At 42.8% G+C, this 27314-nt stretch overlaps 1 protein-coding gene across 3 annotated transcripts in view; it reads right to left on the reverse strand.

Annotated features, from left to right (window-relative positions):
- The window catches only part of ANO3 (anoctamin 3), a 509047-nt gene that overhangs the window by 171651 nt on the left and 310082 nt on the right, over positions 1-27314 (reverse strand). For 2 of the 3 annotated variants that reach the window (XM_040409380.1, XM_040409381.1), the window contains exon 3: positions 3808-3932. In XM_040409380.1, the coding sequence (XP_040265314.1) occupies positions 3808-3932 (125 nt within the window). Of the gene's footprint in view, positions 1-3807; positions 3933-25686; positions 25838-27314 lie in introns of those variants that run through there. The other variant, XM_040409382.1, reaches the window with a different exon arrangement.

Here is a 27314-nt window from a genome sequence, read left to right on the forward strand (position 1 = left end):
CTATATATATATATATATACATATATATACAGTAAAAAAGGGAAAAGGCGGCGGCACTGGAAACAAGCAAAAATGGGTGCTATGTCCAGGGATATTGCTGCTTACCCCAGATGAACAAACACGAAGAAAGGACAGCACTCCAAGTAAAAATATGATGGTCTTTAATCACCCATGTAGATGGCAACGTTTCAGCTCCAAACAAGAGCCTTTCTCAAGCTTGAGAAAGGCTCTTGTTTGGAGCTGAAACGTTGCCATCTACATGGGTGATTAAAGACCATCATATTTTTACTTGGAGTGCTGTCCTTTCTTCGTGTTTATATATACAGTATATATATATATATATATATATATATATATATACTGTATATATATATTTATAGAAAGAAAAATGGCGGCACTGGCTCCAGAGGGAGAAGGCGGGTGCGCGTCCCAAAGGGAATGGACTGGTTTCCCTGATGGATATTATCGGAAAAATGAGCGGCACTCCAAGGATAAAAGCAGTGAACCCTTTATTCACACCGGTGGTGCAACGTTTCGGCTCTAGTCACGAGCCTTCCTCAAGCAAAACTTTTGCTTGAGGAAGGCTCGTGACTAGAGCCGAAACGTTGCACCACCGGTGTGAATAAAGGGTTCACTGCTTTTATCCTTGGAGTGCCGCTCATTTTTCCGATATTATATATATATATATATATATATATATATATACAGTGAATTTAAAAAGTCTACACACCCCTGTTAAAATGTCAGGTTTCTGTGCTGTAAAAGAATGAGACAAAGATAAGTCATTTCAGAACTTTTTCCACCTTTAATGTGACCTATAAACTGTACCACTCAATTGAAAAAGAAACTGAAATCTTTTATGTGGAGGCAAGAAAAAAAAAACTAAAATAATGTTCACTTGGGGTTTGATGACTACGAGCCCAATGACATACCCCGGGTATTTTGTCTCCTCTAACCCTATCACACATTTTTTTGGGGTTAGCGGTTAGTCTAGCCTTCCGAAGGGAGTCCACTACAGCCTGCACTTTGGGTAGGTGACTTTCCCAGTCGGTACTGTGGATGACAATATCGTCCAGGTAAGCCGAAGCATACCGGCAATGTGGACGAAGCAGAATGTCCATTAGTCGTTGAAAAGTGGCAGGGGCGCCATGCAGACCAAAGGGTAGCACCTTATATTGATACAGCCCCTCTGGTGTGATGAAGGCAGTTTTCTCTTTGGCAGCTTCCGTCAAGGGTACCTGCAAGTGCAATGAGCAGGATTTTTGTAATACGCACTGACACCAGATTATGCAATGACTGGGTCAGGTGTAGATGATAGTCTATGTTAGGTCCCAGCATGCTTTCAGCAATGGTTGGCAGGAATTTATCTTCTGCTCTATAAACCTGGATCTTGCAGGAAAGGACATCTGCTTTGTAGCTCTAAACATGTGGCAGGAATGCAGTTTCTATCTTCTGCTTTATGGGGACTGACTAGCTGAGGAGGAATATGACTTCTCCTGGGTCTCTGGACTTTACTCACAGCTATCTTCTCAGGGTATGCTTTCTTCCAGGAACTGGAGGTTGTCTGCTGTTTCATCCAGCTGAGGCTGCAGAGCTCAGGCTGGGGATTTGATCAATGTCTCAGCCGAGACAAGATCCTGGTTTTCTTCCCTATATCTGGGAGCTCCTAACACGCACAGCCTTCCATAACAGGGGTGGCTGGCACACTGCCTCTAACTTCCTTCTCCACCTAAGCTGCAGGATGTGGGCACAGCCCACTCTACTCGCAGAGGGGGAGCTAAGCTGGAATGAACTAATACTAAACTGACCCTAAGTCCTTACCAGACCATTGCTGCCACCTGCTGGTGAACATGGAATATTACAACAATAATTGTATTGAATACAGTGTTTAAATGCACATCTGTGAACGACAAAATGTAAAATTACATCAGATGACAAGGTAAGTGCTCTTAACCGCTTGTAGCGGGGCAAAAGAGTTTAGTAACACAACTCTGGGGTGTTACACAAGTACCCTTTGGTGAGGTCCAAAACAGAAAAATACTGGGCTTGTCCTAACCTCTCAATGAGCTCATCCACCCGGGGCATGGGATACGCATCGAATTTGGAAATCTAGTTTAGTTTACGAAAGTCGTTACAGAACCGTAACATCCCATCCTGTTTGGGTATTAAAACTATAGGGCTGGCTCACTCACTTTTAGACTCCTCAATAACGTCTAGTTGCAGCATCAGCTGCACTTCCTCCGAGATGGCTTGTCGCCGAGCCTCGGGTACCTGGTACGGTTTAACCGGACTTTTGCCTGAGACTCAGTGACAATGTCATGCTGAATTGTGGAAGTGTGTCCGGGGAGGTCTGAGAGCACATCCGTGTTCCTGCTGACAAACTCCCTGACCTCCTGAGTCTATTTACAGGAGAGGCTGTCAGCAATCTTCACTGTGGCAGCCGCTTCCCTTGCATCACACCGAGGGGTCGGAACAAATTTGATACATGTGATCTCAGTAAAATCTTATGTGTCCTTAAAGACATCAAGGATTAGAAAAAAAATAAAATGTTTTGTTCAGAAACAGCGCCCCACCTGCTCTTGGGCTGTGTCTGGTACTGCACCTGAAACTCATTAATTTGGGTGAGGCTGCGGGCTGTCGTCAGTACTGGTCTCCCTATCTTTCCAAGGTTTGAGTAAATTCACATGGTAAACCTGCGCCGGCTTTCGTCGCCCTGGCTGTTTTACCTTGTAGTTTACCTCTCCAACTTTTTCGATTACTTCGTAGGGTCCCTGCCACCTAGCCGGTAACTTACTGTCCACGGTCGGTACCAGAACCAAAACCTGATCTCCCAGGTTAAAGATCCAGACCCGTGCCTGCCGATTATAGACCCGACTTTGTGCTCGCTGAGCTGCCTCCATATGCTCTCTTACAAGAAGCAACACTGTTTCCATACGTTCCTGCATCTGGGTGACGTATTCAATAATACTTTTATATGGGGTGGGTTGTTGCTCCCACGCCTCTTTGGCTATGTCCAACAGACCACTAGGATGTTGGCCATATAGCAGTTCTAAGGGCGAGAACCCAGTAGATGCTTGGGGCACTTCTCGCACTGCAAACATAAGATAGGGCAGAAGGAGGTCCCAGTCCTTCCCATCCTTAAACACCACTCTTTTTAACATGTTTTTTAATGTTTGGTTAAACCTTTCTGCCAGGTTGTCAGTTTCCGGATGATAAACGGACATCCGTAGCTGTTTGATGTGCAGCAACTTACAGAGTTCCCTCATGACCTTGGACATAAAAGGGGTCCCCTGGTCAGTCAGAACCTCTTTAGGTAGCCCCACTCGGGAAAACATCTCCATTAACTCTTTAGCTATAAGTTTGGCCGATGTATGTCGCAGTGGCACCGCCTCCGGATACCGAGTGGCGTAATCTAGGACGACCAAGATGTATCTATCTATCTATCTCCTATCTGTTATCTATCTATCCCTTATCTTTCTACAATTCACAAGAAAAGCTCTCATTTCTCCAACTATGACTGCGCTCTGAATGATCTGAACATCTGCACTTCACAAAAGCTCCTAATCCAGGTACATTTTACCCATTTTAGGGCCTGAAGCAACCGGCATAAAACCCATTAACAGTGATGATACGTTCCGCAGACCCGGCTGAGTTTAAATAAAGTTATTGCTGTGGAATGAGTAGCCTGCAGCTTATCCGGCGATCTAGCCATGCTGCGATGGAATTGATTGCTCTCTGTACGTAGGTTGTGTGTACCGAATGTAAAACTTCCACACATATTGATCGGGGATGCAGATTCTGGATTACCTTTTGAGATTTCCGAGAGGCTTGTTTTTGTCTGTTGAGCTTGTGCTGAATGAGCAGAGATTGATCGGTGCGGCAGTCGTACGTTCCATGTTCCGAGTCATCCGTGTAGGTATCTCTTGTAGAATCTGAGTGGGGAACAAATTTGATACATGTGATCTCAGTAAAATCTTATGTGTCCTTAAAGACATCAAGGATTAGAAAAAAAATAAAATGTTTTGTTCAGAAACAGCGCCCCACCTGCTCTTGGGCTGTGTCTGGTACTGCACCTGAAACTCATTAATTTGGGTGAGGCTGAGCAGCATTACCATGTGCAGCCGAAGGACAGGAGTAGTGCCTTTTCTGGACGAAAGCAGCCATGTCTTTCTACCTCTTAAAACCCCTTTAGGATTCCAACCGACAGATAATGAACAGAGGTGAATTGTTATACAGTATGGTCCGTTGCAGGTGAAGGTAATATAATTGCACTTTAGAAGCTGCAGACCCAAAAGCTTGACCCGCCACCATAAACCACCTAGATATTCTGTTGGTTCACTCATGTCCAAGGAATCTTCAAAAGGTGGTGTCACCTCATCTGACATGTCTGTTTAGGGCTCAAGCACACGGTTGTAGCAGTTTTTGAGGTCCCTAAATCATGGATCCACAAAACACGGATTTCGACCGAAAACTTTTTTCCCACTCCTTCAGAAATGTCTTCTCCTCGTCAGTGTCATATTTTATCACGGGCAGCGGAACGGACCTACGGATGCAGACAACACATGGTGTTCTGTTCGCATCTTTTGCGGCCTCATTGAAGTGAATCAGTCGGCATCTGATCCACAAAAAATGCAGCTCAGATGCAAACCAAAACCATGGTCATGTGCATGAGGCCTTAGTAACTACTTGCATTCCCCATTTAATGCTATGTTGTGGTATTCATCTATTATTCCTACTTGAAGTTTATAAATGAATTGCCAGCAATCTTCAATAAAGGTACAACTGGGCAATACTAGTTGTCCCTGCAGTATTCAGTGATGCCAGTGTGGCTTCTTCTGGAGCAGGAAATTGTAAAGCCTTAAAGGGGTTGTCTTATCTAGACCCTCTTCCATTTGCTCTGTTATGGATTATGTACAGTATAGAGAAGGAGTCCCCATCCAGGACCCTCTCAGAGACACTCACAAAGAGCAGTTCTTGTGGACCTGGGTTTTCCAGTACTAGGCTTGTGTATATGAATGGTCACCATGTTATATTACATTGGATTTGTTTCTGAGTTCAAATCTTAACCCAATTAAGTGGACATTGCATTATCCTCTGAAAAACTAGTTCCTTCTACTGTACCCACATGTACGTACACCATCATTTCTGAATATGGTAAACTACAAGAAATTCTGATAGGACACATACTGTATCTACATTTGGTGGCTAGTTGCTACTGAGGATTTTTTGTTCCTTGGTCCTCTACATATTGTAATGTGACTAGAGAAAGGAGATATTTGGTCTACAGGAAGCCCAGTTCATAATTTGAAGACTACCAACACTGGAGATTGGAAAACTCCTTAATATTTTAACTGGAGAAGTCTTTCTTGAGTAACTGTTTACTTTTTCAAGGGTTGTCTAGTTTAGAAACCCCATTTTTAAACACCATATTAGGGAATTCTGGGTTAATAGAGGGGAGACATTTTTAGGATCATCATCTCTTGGCCAGAGTGAAAAGCAGTTACCCTCTGGAGGACCTGTCCTGTCCTGCATTGCACAGACAACTCATTGGATTGAATGGACACTCTGTAATGCAGAATTTCGCCTGTGGTGGCGCTGCAGGGAAAATAAACATTTACATCTTGATTTCTCTAGATGTAAATGTTTGTTAGGGAACATGTGATCTTATCAAGTTAGTCTTCTAAGAAGTAGGGATTGTGGAGTGAAGAACCCCTTTATAGAACAAATCAATAGACTATGTAAAAAAGAAAGATAAATGTCACTTGGCTACAAGGTTGAATTTTTAGTGACAGTAATCAGAACAAACACTTGACATAATGTTGTAATGCACAACCTAATGGGTTGTCTAAGATTTTGATACTGATGACCTATCCTCAAAAATTTGATCTGCCGGTTTGCCAAATTTTTGGGGAAAAATTTGGTTCGATTCGAATATATTTGCGGCGAATTACGTTAAAAAATGCCTATTTCCTGGCTGCAGAGAACCTGTATAGTGATGTAGAACACTGTGCCTTGCAGTAACACGCATAGGGAGTCTGCTTTGGTAGTGAAATAATACTGTGAGTCAGTATGACATGCAGATGACAGGCGTCGCTCTTAGAATCACTGCTTACTTCACTTATTTTGGCAGTCACGGGCCAAAACTGAGCAAATAACTCAAGTATGAACTCAGCCTCACAGGTCGATGTTAGCGCCAAGAAGAAGCGCACTCCTTTTACACTTCATCAGCTGATTCCTCATAGATGTCTACAGAACCTGTTCTATTAAACGCGTATGCAAGTAGAGCCCCCCTGGACAGAGTGCAGAGGGTGTCAGCAGTAGGTTTGTGATGACGTCACTGATTATTTTGCCCTTCCTCTGATCCGTCAGAACAATAACCCACAAAAAACGGATCCTGTCTGTGGAGCATATGCCTTCACTCGGTCAGCATTTGCTCAGTAATCCATGAGTATTGCTAAAGCCTCCAAAAAAACAGGAGTGGATGTAAAACAGAGATGACACGTGAATGGAATATTTGCATGTCTTCTGTGTTTTGTACCCACTCCTGCTTTTGGCTACCAAATCATAAGCCAATTCTGATGGGACCATAAATGCCTTACAGCTGCTACACAGACAGGATTCGTTGTGCGTCTCATTTTTCCTTCCTTCAGAAAGATCAGAAGAAGTTTTAAATAAATGATGATGTGAGCCAGGCCGAAAGCCAAAATAGTGGCCCAGTCATGAAGTGGGGAGGGTGGGAACAACATGAGAAGTCCACAAGGTGGCACAATGACCGAGTGTGGAGGTGGCGGCAGCATCAGGAGGCCACAGAGTGGCCGCTTCGTCTATTCATTTATAGGGAATATGGGACAGAACAGAAGGTTAACATTTCTCAACTTTATTTAATAATCCACGTTCTCCGGCACAAAAGGCTTGGCAAATTGATTGTCCGTGAATTTCCCTTGAAGATTGGGATAATATTTAAGGGGCGAATTTAAGTTTACTTATAATTTTAATCAAGTTTAGGCTCAATTTAATATTCAATATTTAATAAATCTACAGTATATATACAGTTGCAAGAAAAAGTATGTGAACCCTTTGGAATTATATGGATTTCTGCATAAATTGGTCATAAAATGTGATCTGATCTTCATCTAAGTCACAACAATAGACAATCACAGTCTGCTTAAACTAAAAACACACAAATAATTAAATGTTACCATGTTTTATTGAACACACCATGTAAACATTCACAGTGCAGGTGGAAAAAGTATGTGAACCCTTGGATTTAATAACTGGTTGAACCTCCTTTGGCAGCAATAACTTCAACCAAACGTTTCCTGTAGTTGCAGATCAGACATGCACAACACTCAGGAGTAATTCTTGACCATTCCTCTTTACAGAACTGTTTCAGTTCAGCAATATTCTTGGGATGTCTGGTGTGAATCGCTTTCTTGAGGTCATGCCACAGCATCTCAATCGGGTTGAGGTCAGGACTCTGACTGAGCCACTCCAGAAGGCCTATTTTCTTCTGTTTAAGCCATTCCGTTGTTGATTCACTTCTATGCTTTGGGTCGTTGTCCTGTTGCAACACCCATCTTCTGTTGAGCTTCAGCTGGTGGACAGATGGCCTTAAGTTCTCCTGCAAAATGTCTTGATAAACTTGGGAATTCATTATAGAAATCCGTCCAGGCCCTGACGCAGCAAAGCAGCCCCAAACCATGATGCCCCCACCACTATACTTCACAGTTGGGATGAGGTTTTGATGTTGGTGTGCTGTGCCTCTTTTTCTCCACACATAGTGTTGTGTGTTTCTTCCAAACAACTCAACTTTGGTTTAATCTGTCCACAGAATATTTTGCCAGTACTGCTGTGGAACATCCAGGTGCTCTTGTGCAAACTGTAAACGTGCAGCAACATTTTTTTTGGACAGCAGTGTCTTCCTCTGTGGTATCCTCCCATGAAATCCATTCTTGTTTAGTGTTTTACGTATCGTAGATTCGCTAACAGGGATGTTAGCATATGCCAGATACCTTTGTAAGTCTTTAGCTGACACTCTAGGATTCTTCTTCACCTCATTGAGCAGTCTGCACTGTGCTCTTGCAGTCATCTTTACAGGACGGACACTCCTAGGGAGAGTATCAGCAGTGCTGAACTTTCTCCATTTATAGAAAATGTATATTACCGTGGACTGATGAACAGCAAGTCTTTTGGAGATACTTTTATAACCCTTTCCAGCTTTATGCAAGTCAACAATTCTTAATCCTAGGTCTACTGAGAGCTCTTTTGTGCGAGGCATCATTCACATCAGGCAATGCTTCTTGTGAAAAGCAAACCCAGAACTAGTGTGTGTTTTTTATAGGGCAGGGCAGCTGTAACCAATCTCCTCTCATTGATTGGACTCCAATTGGCTGACACCTCACTCCAATTAGCTCTTTGAGATGTCATTAGTCTAGGGCAGGGATGCTCAACCTGCGGCCCTCCAGCTGTTGTAAAACTACAACTCCCACCATGCCCATCTGTAGGCTAATAGCTGTAGGCTGTCCGGGAATGATGGGAGTTGTAGTTTTGTAGACTGGAGGGCTGCAGGTTGAGCATGCCTAGTCTAGGGGTTCACATACTTTTTCCACCTGCACTGTGAATGTTTACATGGTGTGTTCAATAAAAACATGGTAACATTTAATTCTTTGTGTGTTATTAGTTTAAGCAGACTGTGATTGTCTATTGTTGTCACTAAGGCCTCTTTCACACTTGCGTTGTCCGGATCCGGCGTGTACTCCACTTGCCGGAATTACACGCCGGATCCGGAAAAACGCAAGTGTACTGAAAGCATTTGAAGACGGATCCGTCTTCAAAATGCTTTCAGTGTTACTATGGCAGCCAGGACGCTATTAAAGTCCCGGTTGCCATAGTAGGAGCGGGGAGCGGGGGAGCGGTATACTTACAGTCCGTGCGGCTCCCGGGGCGCTCCAGAATGACGTCAGAGCGCCCCATGCGCATGGATGACGTGCCATGCGATCACGTGATTCATGCGCTTGGGGCGCCCTGACGTCACTCTGGAGCGCTCCGGGAGCCGCACGGCCGGTAAGTATGCTGCTCCCCCGCTCCCCACTACACTTTACCATGGCTGTCAGGACTTTAGCGTCCCGGCAGCCATGGTAACCATTCAGAAAAAGCTAAACGTCGGATCCGGCAATGCGCCAAAATGACGTTTAGCTTAAGGCCGGATCCGGATCAATGCCTGTCAATGGGCATTAATTCCGGATCCGGCCTTGCGGCAAGTCTTCAGGATTTTTGGCCGGAGCAAAAAGCGCAGCATGCTGCGGTATTTTCTCCGGCCAAAAAACGTTCCGGTCCGGAACTGAAGACATCCTGATGCATCCTGAACGGATTTCACTCCATTCAGAATGCATTAGGATAAAACTGATCAGGATTCTTCCGGCATAGAGCCCCGACGACGGAACCCTATGCCGGAAGAAAAGAACGCAAGTGTGAAAGAGCCCTGGATCAGATCACATTTTATGACCAATTTGCGCAGAAATCCATATAATTACAAAGGGTTTACATACTTTTTCCTGCAACTGTATATATAAAAGGATATATGTGTGTATGTTCCGCGAAAACTCAAAAACGCAACCATCCATTTAAACAAATTTATATACACATCCCTTGCTACCTGGAAAGAAATCTTGCGGGGGTCTCAGCTCTCTAGGAGGTACCGTTCATGAGATATTCGCCAAAAATGACCTGCATTATCCAATACAAGCCTGCCAGCCTTTCACTTAAATCCTAACTGCCATACACACGGTCACATGTCCCTTATCAGCCAATAGAAGTTCACAGGTCCTACTCCAGGTTGCCATAACAACTGATCACAGGTTTTAGCAGTTCGCAGGTCCTTAAATATTCAGTCATATGACGTATGACGGCACAACTACACTGCTACATGCATGGGGGGCAGGGGCCACTATTAAACGGATGGGCGTTGTGCACTTCACTGTTAAAGGGGCGGCCACTGTAAAAGTCACTGTTAAAGGGACGGCCACCGTGAAAGTCACTGTTAGGCGGTTACCGTTAAAGGGGCGGCCACTGTGAAAGTCACTGTTAAAAGGGCAGCCATTGTGAAAGTCACTGTTAAAGGGGCAGTCACCGTTAAAGGGGAGGCCACTATGAAAGTCACTGTTGCGCCCCGTGGAGTTCACTGTTAAAGGGACGGGAGCTGTGGAGTTCACTGTTAAAGGGGCAGAAACCGTGGAGTTCACTGTTAAAGGGGCGGGCACTGTGGAGGTCACTGTTAAAGGGGCGTTCACTGTTAAGTGCACCAGTGAAGTGCGTATATTTTTTTCTTTCTGTACGCTTTCAACACATATAACTGCAGAAGTGAAGTGCGTATATATTTTTCTTGTTTGAAAAGATATAAGCCACTAAAGGCTTTTCAACATAGCACTTGCACCAAAAGAACAAATTGCTGGAATCACAGAGCTGTATAATGGCTATTTGGATAACCAATACAGTAATCGTTCCCTGCACTTGTAAATCGCTTTTCTAGCACTGTTCCTAGCGCTTTCTGATGTCTCTCCCTGCACTAAGATGCTGTGAAAGTATTCCTCCCTATCCTTTCCCTGCACTTATAAATATTTTTTTTAGTGTTTTTTTCACAATCAGGTTTTTCCAATTGCTGTCCCTAGCACCTTCTCACATCTGTCATTGCACTCAGAACACTTGAAAATGTCTGACTCTAAGATGGCCGCCGTATTTATAGGGCTGTGACATCGCAGGGCTGGCTGCTGATTGGCTGCATGCATGGCATTATGGGTGATCCCACCTTCACAGAGTTCCTTGCCCCATGTCCTCACACGTGTAGCCACCATTTTAGGAAAAATTGTGATTCGTTACCATGAAGCGCGAGGAAATTCGCATTAGTTGCAAAACAAATTTTCCTGAAATTTGGATCGAATACCACTTCATCTGATTCGATTCGCTCATCTCTAGTCATCAATATCAGATCGGCAGGGGTCTGACACCCGGCACCCCCGCCTATCAGCTGTTTGAAGAGGCCATGGTGCTTGTGGCGTCTTCCTATGCCAGTGACGTCACATTCGCCAGTCACATGACCTAGATGCAGCTCAGTCCCATTCAAGTGATTGGGCTGAGCTGCAATATGAAGCACAGACACTACCTAATGGATGGCACTGTCCTTGGTAAGCTGCAAGGAGGCCACATCGCTGACCGGAGCGGCACAGCCTTTTCAAACAGCTGATTAATAGGGGTGTCTGGTGTTGGACGCCTGATGATCTGTTATTAATCAACGATCCTGATAATTGGTCATCAGTACCAAAATTTCAGAAAAATCCCTTTAAAACAAGGACTAGGCAAATCTAAAACAGCTTTGGATCTCTTGAACATTTTAGATTTTCACTTTTCTTTGAGTTTCTGGTCATTCAATTGTTTTCAATTATTTTTTATTTACAACCAATATGTTTGGCTATTTGAAGGATGTTATTATTGGAAAATTAAGTTTGTACTTTATACCAGACATCATTTTGTTGACGAAGGTCTTCCACCTTTGACTCTGCAGACTATCCCTAATATTAATTTGAAAATTGGAAATGAAAAGTGAAGCTACTTGGATACTATTGTTTTTCAGATGTTTCTTCTTGTTGCTTTCTGGATGATGCTTGAAGCCTTGGTGAAATTATCAACTCTTCATCTTTGATGAAGTCTCAGAACCTTATACATTTAATTTTTTTAAACTTTATGGGTGAATGCATTTTAACTTTTTTGCAACATTAACTTTAGAATTTCTGGTTACCGTCTAAAGGGGTTTTCTAATCTGGACATTTATGATAAGATATGCCATAAATATCATGGATGAAGAGCACCCCATGTATGTGCAGTGTGCTTCTCCATTCACTGCTATGGGACTTTCCAAAATTTCCAAGTGAACAAGCTCAACTATTTTTGAAACTCCCATAAAAGTGAATGGAGAGGACATGAATGGCTACTGGCTACCCCTCTGTTCACCGCTATGGGACATCCGAAAGTAGGAGATCCAGCTCTTGACTATTTTTGGAAGTCCCATACAGTGAATTGAGAAAGCCGTGCATGTATGACTTGCTCTCCATTCACAGTGGAGTTTTTTTTTCTGAGAGAGGAGCAGTTCCAAGAGTTAGGACTTGCAATTATTGGGCATACATGGGATAATCCCTTTAAATGTGGTCATTTGGTTTGAATGAGTAACCAAGGGGTGCATGAGGGACTTACTTATGATACCAAAAAACACCATCCCTCAGATAAGTACTCTCAATAATTCATGAACCATGTTATGTGTACAGGTTCCATCATACAATTTTCCAGCTAGTGTGACCTATCGGTAATAATAGCTGAAAATGAAAGGGGACAAATACTTTCCTACACAAATATCAATGCAATATTAATAAGAATCTAGAGACATAGTCTACATTATCTTGCTGACAACTTGCTCTGACCTTTAGATGTTTTTGGTTTGAGGTTCACAAGCATAGTTTCCCTTTGGGATAAAACTTCATTAATGTACTTATTATGTGACAGACATTGTGGAAAAATCACAGCCCCCAAGCTGAACAGCTGGGGAATCCTGACTAACCATCTAATGATGCATCTGGAACAATTCCTCTTGTGCCTTATTTACGGTCCCCAGAGTGCAATCAGGTACAAGGATCCTTATCAACACCTCCTCTACCATGGTCACCCACCCGTTCCTTGAAAACATATTTCTGTTCTTAGTCAACAAAGGTAAAAATAATCCTCTGTTTAAATAAATACAATGATGGGATCACCGTGAACTTGTGGTGTGTCTCCGGAGTCCATATGGGGGCACAGAGTCCCTATGGTTCTGTAGTATTGAGCTGTAGACAGTAAGAACTCGGCTATTTTCAGAACTGTAGTGGTGAATGGAACGTAGCTGCACTTGTATGGTGCACTCTCCTGTATTTCTAGGGCCCGTTCTAGAGATACAAACTAGTGATAGGCCATCAATGTCTGAGATGGAAATACCCCTTTTAGCCCTGTGCCAGTGCGAAGTGGTCCAAGCAATCCATACTGTATTTTGGAAATATTCTCTCCTAGAAAGAATATTCTTAGGGATGATTATGATTAGTTCTGTAATATGGCATCAGATAGTACATGGTCTGATAAATTTGATTCATCGAATACAAAGGTACAAATCAGCTGATAATCTACCATGGCTCAGAGCAGCTCTGAGGTTATATGGCCATAGACATGAGCTTAAACTTTGAGGTGAAATCTTCTAAACAACCGAATGGAGAATATACCATCATATAATATTGATCTATTCTACATTTGTTAATAGTTCTTCCTCCTCATGTGCTTTTATGTTGTATATATTATGACACAGTGAGGAGTTGTGTATAGCAAGGCAGGTATTTTCCTCCCAGCATGTGCGGCTAGGCTGGTTTCCAGCCAGGTGAGGTCAAATACTGGACCAGAGTTTAAGTGCCGATCCGGGATTTGGCAGCACCTGGCTGTCCTTAAATAGGCAGCTGGGCTCAGCAGAGATGTCTCTGTTTTTGGGATCTGAGGCTTTGTGCTGTGCTGGAGGGCTGAGAGCCGCATGCTGGGGAAACAGGCCCCCTAAAGCCTGTTGTGGACTACTGGAGGCAGAACTGCCAGCAAGGTGACCTGTGTTATATGAACTTTCCATTGTGTGTGAATTAACACCAAGACTGCAAAGTTAAGTGCTGTTTTGTGCAATTGCCTGAAGTGTGAATAAATACTGTCGTTTGGAGTTAAGAACTTGTATTTTGACTCTGTACTGTGCCCGCTTACCCAATCTACCAGAGCGAAACCCCACAATTGGTGGAGGATGCGGGCATTAGCAGTGAGGCTGGTGTGAACGCTGATATTTTTGGTTTCTGTATTTTTCAGGCACGGTTGTATGTCGTACATTAAAATAGCTGTATTACAACCAGTTCCGCACGACAAAATGGAGGCTGTTGTGAAGGCTCTCTTGGAGGCTAATCTGAAGCAGCGAGAGACAAACCTGTAGCAACGCAAGCCTAATAAGCAGCAGCAGGAGACTAACCAGTTGCTGCTACAACATGTGATGGTTTTGCAGACAGCAGGAGCAACCCCAAGCGTCCATGATGACCGGAAAGCAGTCTGAGCCGTGATTCCTAAGATGACCCCTGCAGAAGACATTGAAACCTACCTGGTGATGTACGAGAAAGTGGGCATCAGGGAAAAGCTACCCCGTGATCAGTGGGCTGAGTTCGTAGCTCCATTCCTGGCTCTCCGATTCCCAGCGGGTGTATTTAGACTTGCCGGATGATCAAGTGGCCGACTACCAAAAAGTAAATGGTGAGATTTTGGCCAGACTGGGGGTGAATGTCTTGATCCGGGCCAAGCGGGTACATCAGTGGGGGTTTAAGCCGGCTGAGCCTGAAAGGACCCAGTATTTTGACTTACTCCACCTCTTGCAAAAGTGGCTACAGCCTGATGTGCTGAGTCCCACGGCTATGCTGGATAGACTATTGGCTGATATGTTCTGGAGGGCTCTGCCACCCCCTCTCCAGCACTGGATCGGCCAGGTGTCTCCTGGCAACGCCCTAGAAATGGTGGACCTGGTGGAGCGCTGCGAGGCTACTAAGACTGTTACAGGGGGTTCTTTTGGGAGGGGACAGTCAAACCCCATAAATCTCCATCCCAGACCCGGCGACTTGTACCAACCAAACCCACCCGGGGTGTACCAAGGACCCAGCCAGGTGAGGTCAAATACCGGACCAGAGTTTAAGTGCCGGTCCGGGTTTTGGCAACACCTGGCTGTCCTTAATTAGGCAGCTGGGCTCAGCAGAGATGTCTCTGTTTTTGGGATCTGAAGCTTTGTGCCATGCTGGAGGGCTGAGAGCTGCAAACTGGGGAAACAGGCCCCCTAAAGACTGCTGTGGACTACTGGAGACAGAACTGCCAGTAAGGTGACTTGTGTTATATGAACTTTCCATTGTGTGTGAATTAACACCAAGACTGCAAAGCTATGTGCTGTTTTGTGCAATTGCCTGAAGTGTGAATAAACACTGACGTTTTGAGTTAAGAACTTGTATTTTGTCTCTGTACTGCACCCGCTTACCCTATCTACCAGAGCGAAACCCCACAATATATAACAATTACAAGAGGGTGCAAAATAGTAGAGTACGGCGACATATTCAGGTTTCTTGATGCAGCTCTGGAAGCCAAAATGAAGAGTGAATGGTAAAAAGAGAGAAAGTATAAACGACAGATATGACTTCTCCTCCTTTTTGAATTCACTCCAAGATTTGGCTTCCAAAACTACATCAAGAAACCAGAATGTGGCCGTACCTTTGGATTTCAACAAGGCAATCATCACATTGGCTATTTTTTTTCTTATTATATGAAAATTGAGCAGATGGTAATTGTCTTATCTGTTCCTGAAACATCTTTATGAGGATGTGCTGCTTAACTCAGATAATAGAGTGCACCACTTCTAAAAATTAATAACCTATCTAGAAATGATTGTAGACGGTCTCTTGAGCCCAGATTCGGTATTTGAGGTAGGCAGAACATTTCAGTATGATGTTTATGGGAGGCATCAATAGCATTCCAGCTATCTAATGTGTAATATAATAAAATATTTGGTGTTACTCGTGTAGTATTTGTGTCAGTGCTTGCATTAATAAAACTGCACAAATTCAGCACATCAGGTTCCATGAAACTGATCCAAAAGATGCTTGAATTCTTGATGCCATGCCAAGAAGAAGAATCCCAGCTAAACGACGTGGTTTTGAGAATCATCTCAGCTTGTCAATATCAATTTGCAGGACTGATTATATGAAGCCTTGATTGTGTTCCTTTTCTAGATTAAAGGGCACTCACAAGAAATGTTCAATAAAATTGGGAGGCTGAAGGAACATTCATCCACTACCAAGGATTTTGTTTTAAACATCTTAAAAATGTAATATAAAGTGGGAAAGGAAAAGATTTTTATAAAGAAATGTATCCGGGAAATGTTCAGTATTTGCATCACTGAAGAAGGTAGAGTGTGAAGTAAGAAGGGACTTCTATTTCTTTTAGATTATATTTTTTACTTAGTAGGTGTAAGGAACCCCTTGTGTTTATTACGTACAGTACAGACCAAAAGTTTGGACACACCTTCTCATTCAAAGAGTTTTCTTTATTTTCATGGCTATGAAGACATCAAAACTATGAATTAACACATGTGGAATTATATACATAACAAACAAGTGTGAAACAACTGAAAATATGTCATATTCTATGTTCTTCAAAGTAGCCACCTTTTGCTTTGATTACTGCTTTGCACACTCTTGGCATTCTCTTGATGAGCTTCCAGAGGTAGTCCCCTGAAATGGTCTTCCAACAGTCTTGAAGGAGTTCCCAGAGATGCTTAGCACTTGTTGGCCCTTTTGCCTTCACTCTGCGGTCCAGCTCACCCCAAACCATCTGGATTGGGTTCAGGTCTGGTGGCTGTGGAGGCCAGGTCATCTGGCGCAGCACCCCATCACTCTCCTTCATGGTCAAATAGCCCTTGCTTTCAAAGTTTTCACAGTTTTTCGGCTGACTGACTGACCTTACTTTCTTAAAGTAATGATGGCCACTCGTTTTTCTTTACTTAGCTGCTTTTTTCTTGCCATAATACAAATTCTAACAGTCTATTCAGTAGGTCTATCAGCTGTGTATCCACCTGACTTCTCCTCAACGCAACTGATGGTCCCAACCCCATTTATAAGGCAAGAAATCCCACTTTTTAAACCTGACAGGGCACACCTGTGAAGTGAAAACCATTTTAGGGGACTACCTCTTGAAGCTCATCAAGAGAATGCCAAGAGTGTGCAAAGCAGTGATCAAAGCAAAAGGTGGCTACTTTGAAGAACCTAGAATATGACATATTTTCAGTTGTTTCACACTTGTTTGTTATGAATATAATTCCACATGTGTTAATTCATAGTTTTGATGCCTTCAGTGTGAATCTACAATTTTCATAGTCATGAAAATAAAGAAAACTCTTTGAATGAGAAGGTGTGTCCAAACTTTTTGTCTGTACGGTAGGTGCCAGGCTTCTTCTGGTCACCATGTCCTGATTTAAGACTGTCCAAGCCACAAGCCAGAAGAATCCATTGAACCTACCTGTCTGACGGGTGAGATGAGAGGACACTATATGTTAATACTCAGGGGCATAGCTATAGTCAAAGCAGGAGAAGCAGCTGCTATGGAGCCCAAACTCAGAAGAGGCCCACCCAGGAGGAGGACTAAAAGATTTTATCTTCAGGGCACTACAATTGAACCAGGACATTTATTGGGCCATTCATGGATCAAACTCCTGTTGTGAATTTTGCCATTAAGCTCCTTGTTAGAGAAAAGCAAATTGAAAGTACTGAAACATTAAACAGTTGGACATGTGCATTCAAAAGTTTAGAGAAGGTCACATTAAGTCCACCTGTAAAGTTTAAAGTGGATTTTAGGTTCATCCTGAAATTTCACCCACAAGCCAAATATCCATAACTTTTTGTGAGTAGTGTATGTTTGGAAGTGCTGCATATAATGTTTATCCAAATATGCCTTTAGCAGTAGGTATGGGGGATAGGGGTTTTTAGATTGTGAATATGCCCAGGAGAAGTGGGAGGCCATTTTAGTTTTGGCCTCAGGCAGCTGAAAGGCCAGGTACACACCAGTCCATAACATTAAAGGGGTTTTTCTACATAAAATATTCTACATTTTTCAAACCTGAATCTGAATACCTTTGTAATTGGATATATTACAAATTTCGTATAGCTGGTGAGGTAATCACTGAAATATATCTGTATAGTGCCACCTGCTGTTTGCACTTTTAAATTTTTTTTGTCCAGCTCACTGAGATCGAAGCACATGCTGTAGCAGAAAGGAAACTAAATCTAGCAGAAGTGAAGCAATGAAGGAGGATATCTCTGGATCCATGTGAGGTACAGGGCTGGTTCTAGCTTTGTTAGAACGAGATTATCATGAACTATATGATGTGTGATTTTCATTTTTACATTATTCTTGGGATAACCAAGTCATTTCCAGATGAAGTTGTTTTCAGATGGACCTTTGTAAGCTATAATTGTGTCAGAACCTGGGCCCACCAGAAGATACTCTGGTACTCAGGTAAGTCAGCCCAAACCAAACTACATTATAAGAATTCATAAAGCTCGACCCAGAAGAAACAGAAGTGGAAATAAATGGCCTCCTGATCGGGAATAGGAATATTCTGCTCCAGTACACAAGTTTATATGAATTCAGTTTGAAGAAATATCTAATTATGTAGTCAACCGCTAACAGCATCAGACTTTTCTCTGTGTGAACACCATTTCATAGCTGAGCACATCTATTTTCTCCCTTTTGTTTGCTTTTGCATCTAATTGATTTGAAGTACAATTAGTCAAATACAATTAGGGAGCTGTATACAACATTATAATTAAAGCCAACGCGTTCACACAGAATTAACGTAAAAAACCTGAATCTGAATACCTTTGTAATTGGATATATTACAAATGTCGTATAGCTGGTGAGGTAATCACTGAAATATATCTGTATAGTGCCACCTGCTGTTTGCACTTTTTCAAATTTTTGGTCCAGCTCACTAAGATTGAAGCACATGCTGTAGCAGAAAGGACACACCCCCTGAGAAAGGAAACAAAATCTAGCAGAAGTGGAGCAATGAATGGAGGGATCTCTGTATCCATGTGAGGTACAGGGCTGGTTCTAGCTTTGTTAGAAAGAGAAAGTCATTTCCAGATGAAGTTGTTTTCAGATGGACCTTTGTAAGCTATAATTGTGTCAGAGCCTGGGCCCACCAGAAGATACTCTGGTACTCAAACCAAACTACATCATAAGAATTCATAAAGCTCGACCCAGAAGAAACAGAAGAGGAAATAAATGGCCTCCTGATCGGGAATAGGAATATTCTGCTCCAGTACACAAGTTAATATGAATTTAGTTTGAAGCAATATCTAATTATGTAGTCAACCGCTAACAGCATTAGACTTTTCTCTGTGTGAACACCATTTCATAGCTGATCACATTAATTTTCTCCCTTTTGTTTGCTTTTGCATCTAATTGATTTGAAGTACAATTAGTCAAATACAATTAGGGAGCTGTATACAACGTTATAATTAAAGCCAACGCGTTCACACAGAATTAACGCAAAATAAAATAAACAAGAGTTTCATACAGAATTTGGGTTGCATGACGTACCGGTACAGCATGTTTCCCGAGTCCTTAAGGACCCATGACGCGGGGGTTAATCCGAACAGGATGCCGGCTGAAATCATTCAGCCGGCATCCTGTCACAACGCCGGGGGGGGTTCATGTGACCCCCCCCCCACCCGTATCGGCGATCGCAGCAAACCACAGGTCAATTCTGCGCTTTCTGCTGATTCTGATCCCCGCGGTCTCTGACCGCGGGGATCAAACTTTAAAATGCCCCAAATAAAGTTTTATTCACCCCCCCTGCCCCCCTGAATGATTTTATGGCGGTGGGTGGTGCAGGAGGGGTGTTGCGGGCGGTGCGGGAGGCGGGCGGTGCGGCATCGCGATCGCCCGCCTTCTCTTGAATAATCAGTGGTGGCCAGTGGTATACCAGAGTGTCAGCACATTGCTGACACTCTGGTATAAACATCTGACATCTGTGATGCGATGTCAGCCGTTTAACCCTTTCCATATCGCGGTCCGTACGGACCGCTGTATGGAAAAAGTTAACAGTAAGAGGGGGCTCCCTCCCTCTCCCATCGGGGGGCTGCTGTGCCTTTTCAGCCCCCCGATGGAGAGGGAGAGAGCCCCCAGACAGCCTCCAGACAGCCCCCCCCCCTTACCCTTCCCCGTCTGCGAAGTTGTGGCCACAACTGAGCAGACGGGGAAGGTTCCCATGGCAACAGGACGCCTTCTCAGGCATCCTGCTGTCCATGGTGCTGAACAGATCTGTGCTAAAGGCATGGATTTGTTCAGACAAAGTGTAAGTAAAATACAGTACAGTACACTATATATTGTACTGTACTGTATTATGCAGACATCAGACCCACTGTATCTTCAAGAACCAAGTGGGTCTGGGTAAAAAAAAAAGTGAAAAAAAGTGAAAAAAAATGTAAAAATCAAAAAACACATTTATCACTGATTAAAAATGAAAAAAATAAAATTCCCTACACATGTTTGGTATCGCCACGTCCGTAACGACCTGATCTATAAAACGGTCATGTTACTTTCCATGCACGGTGAACGCCATAAAAATAAAAAAATTAAAACTATGAGGAAATTGAAATTTTACCCACCTTACTTGCCAAAATAATACCAATCAAACCGTCATCTCATCCCGCAAAAATCATACCCTACCCAAGATAATCGCCCAAAAAACTGAAAAAACTATGGCTCTTAGACTATGGAGACACTAAAACATTTTTTTTGTTTTAAAAATGAAATCATTGTGTAAAACTTACATAAATAAAAAAAATTGTATACATATTAGGTATCGCCGCGTCCGTGACAACCTGCTCTATAAAATGACCACATGACTAACCTGTCAGATGAATGTTGTAAATAACAAAAAAAAAAACGTGCCAAAAAAGCTATTTCTTGTGTCCTTGCCGCACAAAAAGTGTAATATAGAGCAACCAAAAATCATATGTACCCTAAACTAGTACCAACAAAACTGCCACCCTATCTCGTAGTTTCTAAAATTGGGTCACTTTTTTGGAGTTTCTACTCTAGGGGTGCATCAGGGGGGCTTCAAATGGGACATGGTGTCAAAAAAAACAGTCCAGCAAAATCTGCCTTCCAAAAACCGTATGGCATTCCTTTCCTTCTGCGCCCTGCCGTGTGCCCGAACAGCAGTTTACGACCACATATGGGGTGTTTCTGTAAACTACAGAATCAGGGCCATAAATAATGAGTTTTGTTTGGCTGTTAACCCTTGCTTTGTAACTGGAAAAAAAATATTAAAATGGAAAATCTGCCAAAAAAGTTAAATTTTGAAATTGTATCTCTATTTTCCATTAAATCTTGTGCAACACCTAAAGGGTTAACAAAGTTTGTAAAATCAGTTTTGAATACCTTGAGGGGGGTAGTTTCTTAGATGGGGTCACTTTTATGGAGTTTCTACTCTAGGGGTGCATCAGGAGGGCTTCAAATGGGACATGGTGTCAAAAAACCAGTCCAGCAAAATCTGGCTTCCAAAAACCATACGGCGCACCTTTCCCTCTACGCCCTACTGTGTGCCAGTACAGTAGTTTACGGCCACATATGGGGTGTTTCTGTAAACGGCAGAGTCAGGGCAATAAAGATACAGTCTTGTTTGGCTGTTAACCCTTGCTTTGTTAGTGGAAAAAATGGGTTAAAATGGAAAATTAGGCAAAAAAATGAAATTCTCAAATTTCATCCCTATTTGCCAATAACTCTTGTGCAACACCTAAAGGGTTAACAAAGTTTGTAAAATCAGTTTTGAATACCTTGAGGGGTTTAGTTTATAGAATGTGGTCATTTTTGGGTGGTTTCTATTATGTAAGCCTCGCAAAGTGACTTCAGACCTGTAGTGGTCCCTAAAAATTTGGTTTTTGTAAATTTCTGAAAAATTTCAAGATTTGCTTCTAAACCTTGTAACATCCCCAAAAAATAAAATATCATTCCCAAAATAATTCAAACATGAAGTAGACATATGGGGAATGTAAAGTCATCACAATTTTTGGGGGTATTACTATGTATTACAGAATTAGAGAAACTGAAACTTAGAAATTTGCCAATTTTTCAAAATTGTTGGTAAATTTGGTATTTTTTTATGCAAAAAAATAAAAAAATTTGACTTCATTTTACCAGTGTCATGAAGTACAATATGTGACGAAAAAACAATCTCAGAATGGCCTGGATAAGTCAAAGTGTTTTAAAGTTATCAGCACTTAAAGTGACACTGGTCAGATTTGCAAAAAATGGCCAAGTCCTTAAGGTGAAATAGGGCTGAGTCCTTAAGGGGTTAAGGATGATGTCACACTGATAACACTGGCAGAACAGAACAACAAAAACTAAAGCTGGCCAAGCATTCAACAGCTGTCCCCTGATCAATAGTTTGGTCAACAGCTTTCACTTCCGACACCTTCATAGTCCTTACTTACTCACAATCAGTTTAGTTGAACATGTATGTTGTCAATGGTGATGGAGGGGGAAAGCCACTGTTAGATACTCTTATCTCTTGAAAGAACAAAAAAATCCCACAAAAATATTTACTTCTCCTGATCCTTTCTTCCCGACTATATCTGTCAGGAGAAAGTACCCAAACACATTAGACTGTTGTAAATCCCGACATTCTTGGTGTGTTAGACTAACAACATACTAATCACTACAGGGAACCTGTAATACATATTATATCACCAGGAGTTGACATTGCACCAATGGGTCAACAAGGCAATATACTATCAGACAAAGAAGATATCAACGGGTCACTAGAGACTGGGCAGACTGTATATGGTACATCCAGGGGTGCACCACCAATTAGGGCAGGTGAGGCGATCGCCTCACAGGCAGCACCAGGTAGGGGCAAGAGGGGGGCAGCAGAAGGGCCATGAAAATTGGCATGGGGGGGTGGCATTTCAGTTTTCGCCTCAGACAGCAGAAAGGCTAGGTGCACCCCTGGGTATATCTGGGCTGAGTGTGTTGGGGTAGCTGTCATGTGTATACATGTAGCAGAGCTGGGTGTGCTGGGGCAGCTGTTATGTGTATAGATGTAGTAGTGCTGGGTGTGCTGGGGCAGCTGTCATATAGAGATATAGCAGAGCTGAGTGTATGGAAGTACACTAGCTATCAAAGAGTCTACAGTAGAAATCTCATATTTTTTCAGGCAGTGGCTATGCAGCTCTTATAGATGTGCAGTTAGGTGCTTGCCTCTAATGCAGAAGGTCGCGGGTTCGAGTCCCAGCAGAAACTTTTCTGAAATACACAAGCACTGACTCCATATATGGACATACAGGCCGGAAGAGGCCTGCATCGCATTGCTGACATGGAGGTAAGTATAAGTGTTTTTTTTTTTTAAATACCGGACTATTACTGCCACATGGGGGGAGCGGGAGGCACTTGATACTGGCACGTGGGGGGGGGGGGGGTGGGGGGGGTGGGTGGGGGGTGTGGGAAGGATGGGAAGGAGAGAGGCACTTGATACTAGCACATTGGGAGGGGGGATGGCACTATGATACTGGCACATTGGGAGGGGGGAGATGGCACCATGATACTGGCACATTGGGAGGGGGAAGAGATGGCACTATAATACTGGCACATTGGGGGGAGATGGCACTATGATACTGGCACATTGGTGGGGAGATGGCACTATGATACTGGCACATGTGGGGGTTGGCACTATGATACTGGCACATGGGGTGGGGGGAAGGAGAGAGGCACTTGATACTGGCACATTGGGAGGGGGGAGATGGCACTATGATACTGGTGCATTGGGGGGGAGATGGCACTATGATACTGGCACATTGGGGGGGGAGATGGCACTATGATAATGGCACATGGGGAGGTGGGTGGGAAGGAGAGAGACACTAGATACTGGCACATTGGGGGGGAGATGGCACTATGATACTGGCACATGGGGGGGAGAGAGGCACTTGATACTGGAACTTTGGGGGGGGGCGAGATGGCACTATGATACTGGGACATGGGGGGGAAAGAGAGAGGCACTTGATACTGGCACATGGGGGGGTTGGCACTTGATACTGGCACATGGGGGGGCATCTATGGGGACACTTACTGGCACATTATTGGGGGGCATTATGGGGGTCCCTTTTTACTGGTACATTATTGGGGGACACTATGGGGGCATCTACTGAGGCCACAAAGAAGGAGTATTTTATATGGGGGGGCTCTGTGTGGTACTAGTATTATCAGGGGGTTTATCTGTTTCTGCAGTATAGTATTGGGGACCACAGCGGCACAGTATTGTGGTAGGATGATAGGATATTGTGGTAGGATGATTTGTCCAAAAGATGCGAGAATGATGGAAAAGTAGTAAACTAAGATTTTTTTGGTCAAACTGCAGAGAAGAAAAATGGCTGAAAACTGGAGGTCTGATCTGAAGGTCTGAAAGGAGAAGATGAGGAAAGAGAACATCTACGTCAAAGAGACGTCACTGGATGTAAGAGGTATGTGCGCTGTATTACCCTGTATTTGCAATTTTTTTCTAATCCAAATCTGAATACTTTGTTAAAAAAGTAAGGACTCTTTATTTTTTCATATTAAAATAATATTGAGTTTGGATCACTTTGTTTCTTACACCATTAACTCAATTCTTATGTACAGGATTCGTAGGATTCGAGATTCGAAAGATTCAAGAGATTTGAGAAACTTTTCGGATTCGGATTCAGATTCTAAGAAATTTAATTGTGAGCTCTATTGGTGACAGAGACACTGATGATTAATGGCAGTTACTGCACTATAGAACATGGTGCTACATACGCAACAGAAAATAAATAAAATACAGATAACATGCTTACACACACATGTGCAAAGCTGCAAGTAGCCCTCCCGATGACGGCACTACTACATTGACTGACGGTAAGCAACCCTAGCACAGAGAAATCACCCAGAAGACACCAGCCAGTATCCCATAATAGCTCACTTACAAATTGCATTTTGTGGATGGCATGTGTGGATCGAATAAAATAAGCCTTTTGGCACCTCTGCGAATACTGAATTTCTTTGAAACCTAAAATGTGATTGATTCAGTTTTAACTAAACCTTAGAAGATCTAAATTTCCACAACCTGCACCCCCTTCTGTGGGACATTTTAAGCCTCACCTGATCTTCAAATTGGGGCATATTTGCATGAGTCTGGGCAAAACTAGATGATTTGAGATATACAATCCATTGATAATTTCTTGCTCATGGCTCATTGATGTTCTTTAGGTTGGGACACTCTTGAGAGAGGCACTCTGTCGTGACTTTTTTCTCTTCTGGAGGTTATACTATGTCTGAATCACTGCCTCAGGAAAACATTAAAAATAATAAACAACTTTATTAAGAATCTCTATAAAAATGGGGACAAACCTACGACCCCTAGGCAGAAACCCCCAAAAAATAACTTACTGAAGGGGAAGGGTAAATAATGTGATGAATGTTGCCTAATAAATCAGTCAATATACACCCCAACCATGGGGTATGGCAACATCCAATATGTGAAGTAGCAATTAAATAGTCTAAAAAGCCTGCAGTCTCAGTGAGACCATCCATTGTGGCTAAAATAAATATCATGCCAGTGAATTGCAACGATGGATGGCCCAATATATACAGTGGAAGCGATATTAATATTGTGATATAACACTCTGAGCCATCATCTGGGTGGCTCTGTCAATGCTATGCCTGCACTGCGGTCTCCACTCTTGTTTCTCATTGCAGTAATCTTCTAGCACGCTCTTATATATCATGGTGACAGTTTTTATCCAGAACATCTTATAACATTGCAATTACCATTTTTCCTCCTTCCTATCAGATCCAACAAGAAACGACCGTAAGTTTTTCCCATAATTCATGGATCTGCAGTATTACTAAAGGAATGCAAGTCAACAAATTTCTTCAGACGATGGAGTCAATAACAACAGCTTCACCAATAGGAGTTCTAGCTAAAGATAATGCAATTTATGTCTCCTGAACATCCTCCATGCTAACATTTATGTCAATAGCAAATACCTGGACTTCAAGTGCAGAATACATCAACGATCGGTAACATGGCAGACAGACATTCCTGTTTCCTCAGGGCATGAATTTTCAAGTACCAAGTACGCAAATGAGGCTGAACCTAAACATCTAAACGTCTTTCCTTTGCAATAATTGTACTTGAGTTTTTATGAGTCTGACTTGGAGGCTGTATGTTTTGCAAAGTGAAACCGAATTTTTTTTTTTTATCTTGGGTGGGTCTCCATTGCAACAGTTAGAACATACTCAGCATATGTCTTTCTCTGGGCTACAGATAAAAGAACATAGCAGAATAACAGCAGAGAAGATCACACGGTCCTTCTAGTCTGCCCTGCAGTCATAAAAGTGGTCATATTAGAGGTGCGCTTCAGCTCTAATTAAGGAATTGAGGGCGGCCTTCAGTGTAGTGAGGGTTTTTGATGGGACACATGGCAGTTGGCCCACCGGGAATCTTCCAGGTACAGCATTTTGCCTATGAATAGGACTCCCCAGGCAGTTCCCTGTATTGAGTGAACTCCAGCACTTGGTTTGCACTGGAGTTGATCAATAGGCATTTTAAGAAAACTTTGGGTCAAAACAAATAACCCAGTGTTTCAATCACGGTCTCTGAGATAGGTTGGCATAAAACTGGCGACAGATTTCCTTTAAAGTGGTCATGCCAGAAAGTCAAAAAAATATTTATACTCACATATCAAGAAGACTTTCTTCCCTTTCTGTGGGTGGGCTGCAACTCTTCACATGAGACAATCAAGCACCTTCACCTCTCAGGATGCATTGCAATGAGTTCTTGTTAATCCCTTCCTTGGCCTCATAGAAAATAACCCCTCGCATAAAGCCCCCACAATTTCCTCTTGCAATGAACACATCAACCACTGAATGCAGGAGAAGGTGGACCAGAAGGATAAACAACAGGGGGTTCTACCAGAAAGGAAAATGTCATGTACATTAAAGAAAGCAAATCGTTTTTTTGTAATGGTCTTGTTCATTTCATAGTAACACTTTCGTGGGATAAGTCCTTTAATGGGTTTGACCAGAACTGGCAATAGTAAAACAAAAACGACAGCGATCTTCATAAAATATGGTGGGACCAATCAGTTCCATTAAGAAACTCAGAGTAAAGAAAATTCCAAATAGCAAAGTGACGATGAAGAGATTACAGGACTCACCATGCTTCTCTCTCTCCGTTTTCACCCTTTGCATTAAACCTAATGGCTTGTGTGTGGAGACTGAGCACGACACAGCACATTTCTTCTTCGGCCAAGAGCCATTTCAAGTGCATTTCTTGCTCTTTGAAGGCTATATGGGTGGTTTTGTGTAGCAGCTTGCATATATGCACCCACATCACAGCTGCCTCATCGGCAATTAACAATTAAGGCACTTAAATTGCACAACCTTTACTAAGGAATCAAGAACCCATTAAGCATGCCACAAATGCAATCAAGTGAATTTCATAATTAAAGTAATCTTGAAACTTTTTGTTATCAATGCCTTGTGATCCTCAGACCACAGCATGTAGATAGACTTCTCTTTGAAGAACCCTACTATATCTGTTACTGGAGATAAGCAAAATATTGGAACATTTGATTTGGCTGCTTCGCTGAACGTTACAAAAAATTTTGCTT

This window comes from Bufo bufo, chromosome 10, assembly GCF_905171765.1.
Source record: "Bufo bufo chromosome 10, aBufBuf1.1, whole genome shotgun sequence".
Classification (NCBI taxonomy): Eukaryota; Metazoa; Chordata; class Amphibia; order Anura; family Bufonidae; genus Bufo; species Bufo bufo.